Raw genomic sequence first — 14,586 nt, forward strand, 5'->3', positions numbered from 1 at the left:
CCCGCAGTCATGTGATCATGATCTGGATGCTTGGCAACTGACTTGCACTTATGATGGTTGCAGTGTTCCATGTTCACATGATCGCAATTTGTGACTTTTCCTTCCAGTTTCCCACAAGCAAAGTCAATAGGGAAGCCAGCAGGGAAGTCATGCACCCTCCCTGGCCACTCATGCACCCTCTCTCACCCAGCAGCAGCCACTTACCTACCTGCTGGCCTGCTTGCAAGCTACCTGGGACTGGCAACTTCCTGCCCGCTTCCCCATTGTCTTTGGTTGTTGGAAGCTGGCAGGAAATTGCGAGGAGGTGCTTACTTAACAACCCACAAGCCTCACTCAATGACAGCAATGGGGACTGCAGGGATTCCCATCACTAAGCAATGGTCACATGATTTCGTGCTTTACGATGCATTGCTTAGTAACAGAGATTCTGGTCCCAACTGCCATTGTAACTTGAAGGACTACCTGTAATATATCTTGACTTCAGCAAAAGCATTTGACATGCTGATTAGCAACCTGGTTAAGTATGGGTTGGATGGCACGACAATTAAGTTGATACATAGCTGGTTCAGAAATCAGATTGCAGGCATGTTCATCAATTGCTCCTGATCAAATTAGAGGAAGGAATCAGTCCTGGATCTTCTACAGTTCAGTATTTTCAATAATGACTTGGATGAAAAAGTGAAGGGAATACTTATTAAATCTGCAGATGATACAAAATTGAGGGGGATAGTTAATACCTAGAAGACAGAAATAAAATTAAAAACCTTATTGAAAGTAATAGAATGAATGTAACAAAGACAAGTGCAAAGTTCTTAACTTAAAAGACAAGTGCAGGGTTCTTAACTTAGTAAACAAATATCAAATGCACAAATATAGGATGGGGGATACTTGGCTTAGTAAAAGTATTTGTGGAAAAAATGGAATAGCAGTTGATTACAAATTAAATACTAGTCAGCAGGCTACCGAAAAGGCAAATACAGTATTTGGTTGCATTAATAAAAGTATAATTTCCAAATTACAGAAAGTAATAATATTTATTCTGCTTTGCTCAGACCCCATTTCAAGTACTATGCCATTTTCAGTCACCATATCTTACGGATCTGGGTTCAGAGAAGGACAACAAGAATGATCAGGGGACTAGAAACCAAGTTTCCAGTCTTGGAAGAGGCTGGAAGAGAGTTTGAAGAGGCTGGGGAAGTTTAACCTTAAGAAAAAATGCTTGAGAGGGCATATGATAGCATTCTTCAAATACCTGAAAGAATGTCACATAGAAGGTCAAGGCCTGTTCTTTCCCATTCCAGAGTGCAGGACATGGAAGAATAGATTTAAATCCTAGAAAGATAGGTTCGGATTGAATGTTAAAGAAGATGTTCAAATGGTAAAAACAGTTTGACAGTGGAACAAGTTATTCAAAGAGGTGGTAGGCTCTCCTTTTTTGAATGTTGAAGCAGAAAGACAGTCATCTGCCTAGGATGCTTTAATTGGGATTCCTGCATTGAGCAGGGGGTTGATTGATGGTCTAAATAGACTCTTCCACTTCTTGTTCTGTGATTCTCTAGCCATACGTAGCAAGCTGCTCTGAAGATGTACTGGATTACATCTGTTATATCTTAATCAGCATAGTCCTGTAGAGCACCAGGGCTGTGATTTCTTTGTGGAAGATAAGAAGGCCATAGATGTCCCCAGATTTCTTAAAATGCATATGCGAAGAACATAAAATGAAAAGTAATGCATACCTATTTTGAATCTTGTATCAGGCTTCCTAGTAGTTAGTCCTGTACAACCCAGAGGGACTTGTTTCCAAATAAACAAGCATAGAAGCTCCAAGTTGACAGCAGTCTTTATTAGCTTAAAGGAGGAAATGACAGAGTCTTACTTCATTGTTGAGTTTTTACATTTATTTTCTGAGCTGTTTTTAGTTATTAAGAAGAACTGTATAAACTTTTACATTTCTGCATAAATACGGCTTCTCATTTTGCAATTTGTTTATTTATGACTGAAGCCTAATCCATAAACGAAAGCTAAAAGACAACAGAATACTTTTTGCATACTCATTCACATATTCAATGAATGTATATTCAAATGCACTTTATTACCAGTTATAGTGATCCAGGAAGCATCTTTGGAATATTTATAATTCTGCACCTTTTTTCCTCTGCAGGTGTCCAAGGCATCAGCAGATCTAATGTGCTATTGTGAGGAACATGCCAGGAAGGATCCTTTACTAATGGGTATACCTGCTTCGGAAAACCCCTTCAAGGATAAAAAAACCTGTATTATTCTATAGGCAAAGCAGCAAAATGCCTTCAAAACCTTCCCCTGCAAAACCAACCTAGCCAATTCTTAGAGAAGTAACCTGAAGGTCACCTGGTAGCCACCGCATAAAACAGCAACTTATTTTCACATTGTGTATGAATGAACTTTTAAGTTTTCTCAAAAGTTTATTTGTCCCATCCTAAATGCCAGGCACACGGTTCTAAAAGTTACTTCTTGCAAAATGGAAGGGTTCTAAAAATGTTGTTGGGCATGGATTCTGTTGGCTTTGCTGGGCTGAACTGGGCTGGGCTGGGATAGGCTTGATTTTAAAATGCAGTGAGTGTTCACAGTTCCAAGGATTGAACAATCAAGACCAAAGTTGCCTGAGCTTCATTTACAGAGTAGTGAGGTAGACCAGCATAGAGTGCTAATCAAGCTTTCTTTTGCATTTGATTTTATACCAGTGTGTACCTTGTATATGTAAATGGAGTCTATATCTAGGGTGTATGCATATGTTTGTTTAGGTGTATAGACACATTCCAAAGTGCATTCTTTAAGTGCGCTCTTCAGAGTTCATTGCTGCATTTATTGATAGGATTTCTGCAGTTCATGCTTTCACTATTAAGTATATCTTAAGCTTTTGACAATGTCTTAAAAACCTACACATTTGTACATAATATAAATTCTGGTTCTCAAAATAGTTTTGAAAAGTGATGTCTATAGCCTTTAATCTATCTTTTATTTCCACTGAAATGTAGACTACACTAAATGCAGATTGATTGTGATAATGGTGTCTAAAAATTTCTCCTCCTTTTCTTTTTGTCTTTTAAGAGGGACTCTGTCCTCTGCCTTTCCTACACAGTTTCTAATGAACTGATTTTTGGAAGCTTTCAGGCTTTTTTCAGTTTGATCCCTAAATTTACATTTCATAAATGTCAAACAATCACTAAGTAGGAGGAGAAACTCTGAGTGAAATCCATGGTGCTACTGCTTCTGCACAAGGCCTATTAAAATCAGTGGTTGTGCTAAATAAATGCTTGAAGGATTATAGCAATGCTCAGCAGCAGCAACGAATCTCTTGTAAATGTTAACATTATTAAAGAATTTGGGTACCGTTCATGTGGTAATGAGATACTGAATGAAAAGAAGCAACACTGATATGTTTTAAGCCACGGGTATGCATCTGTATTCTATTTGTTGCTGGCCCTTTAATTTTTATTTTATTATTATTATTATTGTGATCGGCCATAGCTGTGTATTTAGAGAGTGGGTTAATTGTAGCTTTTTGTTGTTGTTGTTGTTCCTCAAGAGGGATAAAAGAATTGTCCCATATATAAAGGACCTGAGATGCATGGTTAGATTTCCTTCGTAGAACCTTTAGCACAGAATGCAAAACCAACCAGTAGTGTTCATCCAGAAGCATTCATTTTCAACCAGCCAAGGGACACCCCCCACAAACATTTCTTCCTGTTAAGAAGACCTAGATTTCCATAGTGTTTGTATCTGCTTGGTGACAGCTAAACACATACTTGGTTTCACCATAACTGTACTTCTCAAGCTAGCTGCAGAGCTGGTAAGCCAAAGTCCCTGCCCGACTTACTGGTGCTCTTCATTGTATTAATCAAGCTCTTATGGAGAACTGTATTAGTGCTGCATGTCATGGTTGATATTGTACTTTTTGTCCCCTACATGCTCCCAAAAGATAAATTTATCACATTTTTAAAACTAAAATAGCTTCCTGAAAATAGTCTGGAACTGATAATAAAACAACAGTTTCACATTGGTTTTGCTTATTTTACATCAGTCTGCCTGTTGCATATTAAATGTATAATTAATTAATTAGATTAATTAATTAGATTACTTACAATTTGGTGCCATTTTATTTGCTGTTATAATTTAAAACAGTGTCTTTTCTGATATCCAGTCTTAAGATCATACTTGGGCAGCTGTTGATTTGTCAGCTACACAACTCTGCTTTATAAAGACTGATCCTTACAACTGTTATTCCATGGCAACAGCAACATGGTTTACTTGCATTTTCTGTTAATTGTGTTGAACCAGTCAGTAGTTTAGTTTGTGTTGTGATCTTAACATAGCAAGTAAAAATCAGTGGAAAAGGTCAACCTGTGTTTGACTTTGCTGAATAGAACAGTGGTTAATTCACACCAGTACATGATCCTTTGGTGAGATAAGAACGTACAGATGATGCACCTAAGCTCATACGTGGTGGCCATATTGAACCTCTCAAGCATCAGAGTTGATACTCATTGCAATAAGCCTATAAATGAGGAGAGGCTGCATGGGCAGGCCTGTCAGCTCTAAGAGAGTAGGTATAATAGTTTGGTACTGAATAAATTGGTATTGTCATTAGTACACGGGCACCTGAACATTATATTCAGCTTTTACAAGTTGATGCTGGGAATTTTCTCACCCATCACCACTACCACCTATTTCCTACAAGTCCTGTCCAAATATCAGTATTTTTTTTTTTAAACAATTAGAATATTGCTCTTTTTAGAACTATTCTACTCATCAAATGAATGCAATTAAAACAGTTCTTGATGCATTCATCAATTTTATATTTTCATATAAAATTAATATGCTATTTAAAAGACTGTGATAATTTTTAATGAATTAAATATATATAAACTGATATGCAAACAAAAGCGTTTTCCATGTTGCATACACTACACTGTCACCAGCAAATGCTGCTCTGTATGCTTTAATGTAGAATAAATTTGGACACGTTCATTTATTCTCACTAGTGAGAAATTTAAACTGGTTATGATTGCTCCCTGCCATCCATTTAGGCTCCACTTCACTTAAGATTAGAAGGTAATATCCTTAAATTTTAAAATAGGATTATTTATGACAGATGAAGTACCTGTGTAACTTACTTAAAATACCCTCAAATGATTGAGTACCAAATATATAAACTTTGACTTGTTACATTGTGTAGTCAAAGCTAAGGTTAGCACTTGGTGATCAGGCATCTGAAGAAGAGTCCAGCTTAATAGTCCTCTTTCCTGTCAGGAAAGAATACAAACTACAGTAGCTAGAGAAGGCTTTACGAGAACAGAAGGAAGTCCTTAGAAGTTGCCTTGCAGTTGACCAGTGCCATTTCTCTTTTCTAATTTCTTCCCTTCCAGCCACTTCTCAGCTCACATTTTTCCAAATTAAGTCTGGAGTTGTGACCCCTTGATATTGGGCCTGTCTTCTGGGCTTTTTGTTCTGTTTGTGTTACTAATCATGCTACTTTAGACTCCTTCAAGTTGAGCTGAGCTCCTGGTGACTTCACAGATGCATCCATGCAGCTTTTGGGCGGTAATATGGAAGTGGCTTGCCATCTTCCAGAATGTGGTCTTTTGTTGTTAAAGTCTTACAGTACTTGTATGTTTGTCATATTACAGTGTTATAGCACCAGGCCAAAATAGGTTGGATCCAAATATGCCCTTCCACGTGTGGGATAAAGAATGTTATGTTCCCAAAAGCAGTGTTTTAGCCTCACCCTAATAAGTTCCCAAGAAAAGGAAAACTAAGGATCCAAGCCAGTACATGCTTGCCAGGGAGAAAGCCCCATTGAACACAATGGGGCAGTGCTGACAAGACAGGCATAAGACTGCATTCAGAGGCTACAATCTTTCCCAGTTTATTAGGGAATAACCACTACTCATTATAATGGGGCTTATTTCTGAGTAAGCATGTATAGTGTTGCATGATATAACCAAAGATGGCTTTCTACACGTGCCAGAGGAAGCATGGGAACTGCTGTGAACTTGCCTCTTACAGCAGTCTGGAAACTGCTTTCTTTGTGTTTGCAGAGCAATGCAAGCAGCAGTTCAATTTATGCTGTGGTGCTTTGGATCCAAACCAGTATTTTCACCAGCAGTGCTTTAAATTTTTATCATTCATATGTATTTTACAAACTGAAGATAATTATTCAAAATACTGTGTTGTAAACTGCAAAAGTTTTCATTTTAACCAAGTAGAATATTGTGCCAACTTCCATTTATGAATGCATTTTGACTTCCCCTTGAAAAACTCATGGGTTGACCACCTGCCCCCTGTTCAGTTTCTCTTATTGATTGAGGTGTAGCAGTTCACAGCAACAATAAATTCAGAACCAAAATTGAACTAGCTGCTTTGGTTCATTTCTGTCCAATTTTAAGTTGCTGCTAGATGCCTCTTCACCCTCACCAGCCTTCCATGAGATTTTTTTATATTGAGAGTTGAAACATACACACGTTGCTCATATGTGGTGGTGATACGCAACAAGAAACTGAGAACATTGCCTTCATATATATTGCCTTGGATTCACTTCACTGGGACTTGCCACAGTGGTGCTTAGGTTATTGTGATTAACAGAATATGAAAAATTGAATACCTGTAATCCAAAATAATAACTCCTACACCATTGTGAAGTTTGAAAATAAGAACATGAATCTTAACAAAGAGTTTTTAGTCATTGTACCACTAACCTCTATCTTGGTGCTCTGATTGAAATGTCTCAGAAGTAAAATAATACTGTATTCTAGAAACACACTGTTCTTTCTTTATCCCTTTTAAAAATAATAACAGTAATCTACTTATTTCTTACAGATACTTCTCTGTTTTTCTTCCTTGCTTTCACAAAATTATTGTTTTGTATTATCATTGTAATCTTACATTGAAAAGAATAATACCGTGATTTGCCTTTGGAGTTTAAAAAAGCATGTGTGAAATTAATAGATTTGTTTTATCTTTCATAAACAGTCTCTAATAAGATTGCTTTCATTGTGCACCTCTATACATTGTGATCTGTCTTGGAAGATGGTTTCTTGCAGATGTTAGAAGGGTTAAAAAACTGTAATTAAGATTCCTTTTCACAGCTAATATATTTAGTATCATGGATATAAAACACTTTAATTAAATATAACTTCTTTTCATACTGTTTTCTGCTTATCATTGTAGTGCATTTGATTTAGGTGTTAGAAATAACATATCACTTTAGTTGCATTGGCTAATAATGAAATGACAAACTGATCTGAGTCAGGCATCTACCTGTGATCACATTCTACCGCTACTGATACAGTTATTGTTCTAAGGCACCAGTTGGAAAGGCTAAGGGGTGACCTCTACTTTTACAGCCTGACTTCAGAGGAACACTGAACTGTAAAGACCTCTGCACATTCTTTCTTTGCAAATGGTTTGCAAAGCATGCAGACCTTTTAACTTCAAGAATAGTGAACATATTTCACCTTTGATTCTGTGTGCCCTGTCCTGAAGAGAGTTATTGGGAATAACAAGAAGAGCATTTGCCATAGTTAGATTCTATTCAGTAGTATGGGTGATAGAATTAATCCTCATAATATCACAGAGGACTGGTATAGCAAATTTCCACTCCCTGCCCCTCTCTGCTAGGTGATGTACTTGGTAAACTGATGTTTGCTATGCTTTTTTTTTTTTTAATAAAAAAAGCAAAGGATAGGGTAAGGCCCATATAACCCACCACCATTCAGAATGACTGCTTTTCTATTAGTAATTGGTTTTGCTGCTGATCTGTGGCTGTGATAAACTGCATGTTGGATGTTCACCAGCTCTGTGGAAGTATGAGATCCTTGGATAGGTGGCATATCCAACAAGGATATGTTGGATAAAAACAGCTTTGACTAGGTGCTGCTTGAAGATTAATGAACAAGCATCAGTCTCACTTTTCATTTAAGATGCCCAATACTGTTGCTTGCTCTTGTTGGCAGCTCCTTTAATATGTATTTTGAAGCATGATAATAATACAAGGCAGTTGTTTTCCATCCAGCTAAATGTGTTTATCTGAGGTTATTGCACTCTGTGGAGTAATGTTGAAGCCGTAAGAAAAACAGGATTTATATAATTTTAGAATGAAATACCAAATAAGTTTAGAATGAAATACCAAATATTCACTAATAAAAGTTTCCATTGCCTTAACTGGTACATTTTGGAAGCTTGTTTGTGTTCAGCAATGGTCATCTTTCTGCACTGTGATATTTCTGTGTGGGTGTGCTGACATAAGCTGTTGAGTAAGAGAGTTAACATTTCCCCCACTATCCTGTTGCAGCACTGGAACGGAGTTTCCTGTTAAATATTCCTACATCAGGAAAGGTCCATAAAGTGATTATGGTAGTTGGGAATGATGGTCATGGGAAGATTGACCAAGCAAGTTCAGCTTTGAAATGTTCTGGGTAAATACTGCATGAAACACATAGACACCTGTGAATAAAGGCAAGCTTTTCTTCCTCCTAAATATCTTAATTTGTACAGAGCTGTAATGCAGGCAGTAGAAGATGGCTTGAACTGATATATTTTTCAGATTTTCATTCCAGCAGTTTCAAGTGATGACTTAGCAACCTACTTTCAAGTTCTGTTGCTGTATACACACTTTAATTGCTGATGAAACTGCAGTTAATCATAGATCTTTAATTTTGTGCAGGATACTGGCCCATCTGGTTCCAGCCATCTGGTTTTGCTACTGAACAGTCTCCATTCATTTCATTCAGTCATGTTCAAGGTTCCATAGCAACAGTCTTTAGTCAATAGTGCTCTTGCTTACTCCCATCTTTTTTTAAAAAAAAAACTTTTAAAAACTTTACATGTTTTAATAACTGCCTTCTAAGTGTTTTAAGAGGAAAGTGGAAAATATTTTTAAAGCCAAGTCAGCCTTAATTGTATATATTATTTTGTATGGCTGACCCTTAAAATTGCAGGCAAAGCAGGTATTTAAGGTTTCTAGGGACAGTGTCATATTTCAAATAATAGTATGCTTTCATTCTTTATTAACACTTTATGTTATTTGCTCCATATTTGGTGTTTTTAACTTCTTGCTTTCTATGAAAGCTGACTAGCTGATAGCAGACTTATCACTGAGGTTTGATATGTTTTTAATTCCCATTTTCTATTTTTCCCTTAATATGGCTTATTTTTGGACTCATCACAAATGCTTTATATTCACTGAATAATTAAGCTACAAATGATGGCCCGCGTCCCAATCTAGTTCATAATTATCTTCCTTTCACCCACTTCAGACATTTATGCAGCTTAGCTTTTTTGTATGGCGTAGCACTGGGATCTGTGCTAGACAAGCAATTAAGCAATTTATGAGTGAGACCTATTCTTATAGCTTGAGAATAGAACGAAACAATTCAGCTGCTTCTGGATGCACCAATCTTTCCTTACCTGGGAATCAAACTTTTGAAGTTCCTGGTCTAGCACAGCTGTTCCTAGAAATTGAGGTCCAACATGTTTTCAAAATACCAGAATCGAAAAGGCTGCTGGAAACTTACTGACCCAGGCTAAGAGGGTGATGGGCATCCTAAAACCAGGGCATGGCCTCATTATTTTGTATGTATTAAAAGGGTTTCTGTAGCACATTTCATTATGAAGAATTCCACAAAGAGGGGCTACGAGTGCCTTTTCTTATGGGAGGCATATACAGTATTACCATTAGCTGCTTAGTCATTTGGCAGAGTTTAGGTAGTCCATAGAAATAACAGATTGTGGGATACTATTCACTATGAATTGCTATCAGGAGCACTTTCTGCCTATCATTAGCTGTCTCTTATCTGATATTTAATAGAACAAGCATGCCAAATGTAGTGCCCTTAAAAGTTTTTTTTAACGATCCTAGCCATGAAGTTGTTTGAAAGCTTAACTTTCAAACTGCTCACATTTATAACATGTTTTTATCTTTTATCCAAAAGCCTGGACAGTTGTGTGAATCACAGTGCTAATCCAGGAGTCTTCACCTTCAGACCTCTTACATCACAGTATGTCCATTTACTTTCAGATTTCTGTAGACTTCTGCTTTTTCATTTTTCTGGGTTATGCATTCAGGATGGGCCTCCATTAGGGCATGTTTCTTGCATATAAAGCCTGAGACAACATGCTTGGGCCTTTTTTGACAGTCCATTAATATGAAAATAGAGATAATATGTAGTTAGGGATTTTATTTAAAATTGGCCTAACCCACAATGAGATTTAATGCTGCAAATAGTCCCATTGCTTTAATGAAATTTAGGTCTATTTTTTCAATCGCATAAGCCCAATTTTTTAAATACACCTAAGGATCTTTTTAAAAATATAGAAATTGAATCTGGAGGCATTTCAAGTACCTTCACTCTTAAGGCACTTCACTCTCAATACATTGTAATGAGACAAAGCAGGAGGCATTCACAGAACACAGGGCATTTTGTTTCGATTGCTATTCTCCAGCTGCTCTTCTAGGACCTTACTATCTTTGACACGTGCATTTGCTGCAATACTTCTTTTATCTACTGGTAGATTCACCTTTTTGTCCCAGATACTCAGGACAAAAATGTCATTTAGGAGAACCCATCATTCCTTAGGAGAGTGCATCTGTGATTTCCTGGCAGGCATGTGGGTGAGAAGAGTAGCACAGGCATGCAGTTAGTGATAACTCCTTGTGTTGCCTCTATTGTAAAAAGTGAAAACAACCATTTTCCGGTGGTTTTTAAATGTTTTATTTCAGTGAACACAGTCCAATTTCAAACAATTAAAAGGCAGCAGTTCAACCATTTTAATACAAGTGGTGCACAAAATCCCTAGTATAAATAAATCTTTCACTGCTCTCATGAAATAATTTAATATTTTTAGAATAAAAACTGAAGAAATTGGCATGTTGAAACAAAATAGAATAGTTACTAGAGTAACAAACCCTTTTTGGTCTCAAAAGTGAAAGGTATTTAAAACGGAAACTAGGAGCTTCCTTTCTTGCAACTCCAACCAAGCCCACTTGGTGGGTTCTGAAAGGAACTCTGCCACACTTGATTTCACAACTGTCTTGCAGAGCTCTTGACTTCCTCCAGGGACTTCCTATTGCTCCCTCAACATGGCTTCTGCTTCAAGTCCATCATTTGCCAACCGTGCTGTCAAACATCCTTCAGTTTCACACAATGTGCAGTTCAGCCTCAGCCTACCGACTTGACCTCAATTACTGTAATCCTTGTGTCAGGCTGGGAAATTACTTCCTGAGCAAATAACTAAAGTATCTTGAAACTTCAGTGCAATTTTTTTTCTATTCAGTTCAGCCTTATTCGTATGCTGTCACCGTTCAGGCAGGTTAATAACTGGGACCCACTGATCCATGTAGCGGCTTTCACGGCAAAAGCAGATCAGCTGACTTAGGGCTGGATCCTTCCATTGCGAAGCATGTGGATTCTGTAAGAGGAGAAGAGACAGAAAACGTTCATTGTCAGCACAAAGTAAAATGCTGCTGACAATAAAAGTACCTACATATAAAAGTCACAAAATGCTCTAGGTAAGACTGCAATGCAACACTTATTACTGGGGGAAAGTTCAGTTTAATGTTTTCAATTCTTGTATTGCAATAAAGCAAAAAGGGTTGCATTATTCATTTCTGGGAAAATTTAAACCTGTTTTGTTTAAAATATCCAGGAGTTCATCCTAACATAGCTTTTCCCCCCTCTATAACTAGTAAAAGGGGCAAAAAAGCTCTCTAACTTAAAAAAAAGTATTTGCTTTTTAAAAAACAACTGCCTGTAATAAGATTTGGATAAAAAAATAAGAAATCAATAACATTTTATTCATATGTTTAGCATTATGCATATAGTTCACAATACAGAAAATGTGTTTTTGCATGAACAGCCAAGGAATTTTTTTTTTTAGACAAAATGTATAATTAATGTTTGCAGTTCTGGTCAAATAATGGATTGACCTATTCAGAAATACTGGCTGAATTCCTTTATTGTAGTAACTTGAATGTAAAAAAAAAAATTAAATATTGTAAACCTACTTCTTGAAATATGTCTTCTGAAGTTATTAATAATTCAGCAGTTCCCAACTCACATTCAGACCACAAATTAGCACTAAATAACAGTGACCAGTTTTTTAATCACACCAAAGTAAATTATCTAATAATGACCTCTGAGCTAATTAGTAATAGGGAAAGACAAATATAGGCAGGGAGTTACTGTAGGAAGGTGACTCATGGGGTTGTACTCTCCTGTTTTCAACAGGATGAAACATGTTTGTACAGATCTTTGCTTTCATATGCTCTATAAGCAAAGAAAGGGCTGTGATACAATTCGTGCAGAGGAAAAGGTTAATTAAAGCAAACGCCATGAAAATTCTCACTTAGGACCAGATGCAGGAAGGTAAGAATGCTAGAAGTTCAGGCTCACTTAGGCTACACTTACAGCCAAGTAGGCCAGGAAGAAGCAACAGAGGAGGTTATCCTGTCCCAGTAGGACTTATGCCCTCATTTGTTAAGAAAAATCAGGACTTACTGTTACAAGCACACAGTGCAGGTCTGCAGGCTGTTCACCTCCTCCACTTGCCCCTAAAAGCAGAAGCTCTGCAAGGCGGCTTGGGTTGCTCACTCGAAGTATGTTAATGTCATTTTCACAACAAAAAGCTTGAATCAGGGTGAAGTGAATTTGTAAAGCAACATCCTGGTTGTCTTCCTCATCTGCTGCCAGTAGACAAAGCACCACATTATCTGGATCCCTGCAGGGATAAAACAATACAGATTGCATTATTCACAGCCTGACAAACAATGATAGGTGTATTTTATAATGAGGAACTAAGACAAAACAGGAACTGAAGTCATGGAGCATATTACAAACATGGGAAATAATTCTGTCTGGGTATAACTTAAAGCACGGACATTGTCTTATATGGGCTTGAACTTCAGATGACAGGAACTGAATTTTAAATGCTCAGCATCCATAGTTCCAGTTTAGAGTGGAAAAAAGATTTTTTTAAAAAATGCAGTCTGATGACATTTTAGCATCAAAGCAAAGGGCACATTAGCAAAACTGCTGATTAGCAGTTCCCATTAGATCAACTGTCACTTGGTGCTTAGAACTCTTGCATTGTGGGTAAATGGGGGAGAGAAATAAAATAACTACAAATGCGGTACTTATAGTACACACAGACCTGGGCACACCTGTATTGGCAAGAAACTCAGGGAATTTTTTTTTATGCCTGCATAATGCATGTTCAGGACTTGGACTCCCAACAGATCATTCCCACCCTGATGTTTCCTCAGGTAGATCAACCCATAAACACTGAAGTGCAGTAACACAGTGAAGACCATGAGAAGACCCGGTTGTTGTGGCTACTAGTCAAGACAGTAAGGCACCAGCACATCAATCTCCACTTACACATTGAGTAGTTTGGCAGCTTCATACACCCCAATGGTGATGCTTCTCTGAGTCAGGGCTTTGCTCAGGACTTCTTCCAGGGCATCCCCCACCTTCTCCATGCTGGCAGCCAAATGGGGGGAAAAAGAGGTTTCAAAACCCAGACTAGAGCCAAAATGTAACAATGCTAATTATAATCAAAGATCATCATTACACATTTTAGGGGCCGTTTCTCTTGGCTAGGTTTCCAGCCCCCAGGCCCTCACCCCCCACTCCATGCTGCAAAGCCAAGGACCCGGCAGCTGAGCTGAAAACTCCTCTCAACTGGACCCGATCAGCTCCTAAGGAAGCAGCGAGGGGGAGGGCATCCCGGGGGAGGGGGGAATCGTTTCTACACATTGGAGCGACCACTGGTCTAGGCTTGTTCTCCTTATTCCTGTGTCCTGTCAGGGAAAGGCCATGCCGCCTTCTCCTCACTCACTCACTCACGCACGCACGCACACTCACACACACACGCTGCCTCCCCTAGTTTCTACTCCCACACAGGCGCAGATCTCCCTTCTCCGCGCCGCCTCTTCCCAGATCGCCTTCAGGCATCTTTGCACCGCGGCTGGCCTCCCCGTCCCCTCCCCCGCCCAGCTGTGAGGTGGCAGCGACGGTCGCCGGCCGGCTGAGCAACGCGAGCCGGGCGATCCCTGCTGCAACTTCCGCGGTGCTCCGCCCGATTTCGACCGTGCAGCTGAACATCTGCAGGCGACCAGCCGCCCCTCGGAGCCCGGGCGGAGGACGGCCAAGTGGCACAGGCTCATCCCGTACCTTCCAAAAACCTGATGCTCCCCAGCCAGATCTTCCAGGGTCATGTTGCAGCTGCAGGTCCCCGCAGAGAGGGACGGGAAGAGGCAGCGGGGATCGGGCGTCTTGCCCTGTTCCTCCTTCTCCCTCTTTCTAGACGTCCTGGAGGGGTGCGCTCCTCCGGCTGCTTTCACGCAAACCGGCGGTCTCTGTGTCTCGAGCAAGCCAATCCTGAGGCTCGGTTGCCGCTCCTGCTCTGCTTGCACTTTGCTCCGAGTCCCCTTCGCCCCACGCCGCCTGCAGCCTTGCGCCTCTCGATCGAGTCCCGCACCGCCGGTAACAACCCGCCGCTCTCCACAGCCCAGCTGGAATGAGGGACAAAGGATCCCTCGGGCTGGAGTTA

General features: G+C 39.2%; 2 protein-coding genes across 5 annotated transcripts in view; one reads left to right on the plus strand and one right to left on the minus strand.

Moving 5' to 3' along the window:
• Positions 1 to 7,181, plus strand: part of GNG12 (G protein subunit gamma 12) — a 49,433-nt gene extending 42,252 nt beyond the window's left edge. For all 4 annotated transcript variants that reach the window (XM_088128535.1, XM_088128536.1, XM_088128537.1 and 1 more), the window contains one exon: positions 2,162 to 7,181. In XM_088128535.1, coding sequence (XP_087984661.1) covers positions 2,162 to 2,287 — 126 coding nt within the window. In that variant the 3' untranslated portion in view covers positions 2,288 to 7,181. The remainder of the gene's footprint in view (positions 1 to 2,161) is intronic.
• A 3,550-nt stretch (positions 7,182 to 10,731) lies between these two features.
• Positions 10,732 to 14,536, minus strand: GADD45A (growth arrest and DNA damage inducible alpha). The gene is made up of 4 exons (XM_025171646.2): positions 14,208 to 14,536; positions 13,413 to 13,514; positions 12,534 to 12,753; positions 10,732 to 11,445 (listed from the first exon to the last, which is right to left on the minus strand). The coding sequence occupies exons 1-4, from the start codon at positions 14,249 to 14,251 to the stop codon at positions 11,332 to 11,334; spliced, it is 480 nt and encodes a 159-aa protein (XP_025027414.1). The 5' UTR covers positions 14,252 to 14,536; the 3' UTR covers positions 10,732 to 11,331.
• Positions 14,537 to 14,586: the final 50 nt, after the last annotated feature.

Source organism: Python bivittatus, unplaced genomic scaffold, assembly GCF_059951505.1.
Source record: "Python bivittatus isolate LINGU-HERP-01145 unplaced genomic scaffold, Pbiv_v1 ctg000700_np1212, whole genome shotgun sequence".
NCBI classification, from domain to species: Eukaryota; Metazoa; Chordata; class Lepidosauria; order Squamata; family Pythonidae; genus Python; species Python bivittatus.

Coding starts and splice junctions, on each gene's coding strand:
- GADD45A (XM_025171646.2), bottom strand. CDS start 14,251: ATGACCCTGGAAGATCTGGCTGGGGAGCATCAGGTTTTTGGAAG. Junction 12,754..13,412: donor GCTGCCAAACTACTCAATGT/GTAAGTGGAGAT, acceptor TTATCCCTGCAG/GGATCCAGATAATGTGGTGC. Junction 11,446..12,533: donor TGCACTGTGTGCTTGTAACA/GTAAGTCCTGAT, acceptor CTCCTCTTACAG/AATCCACATGCTTCGCAATG.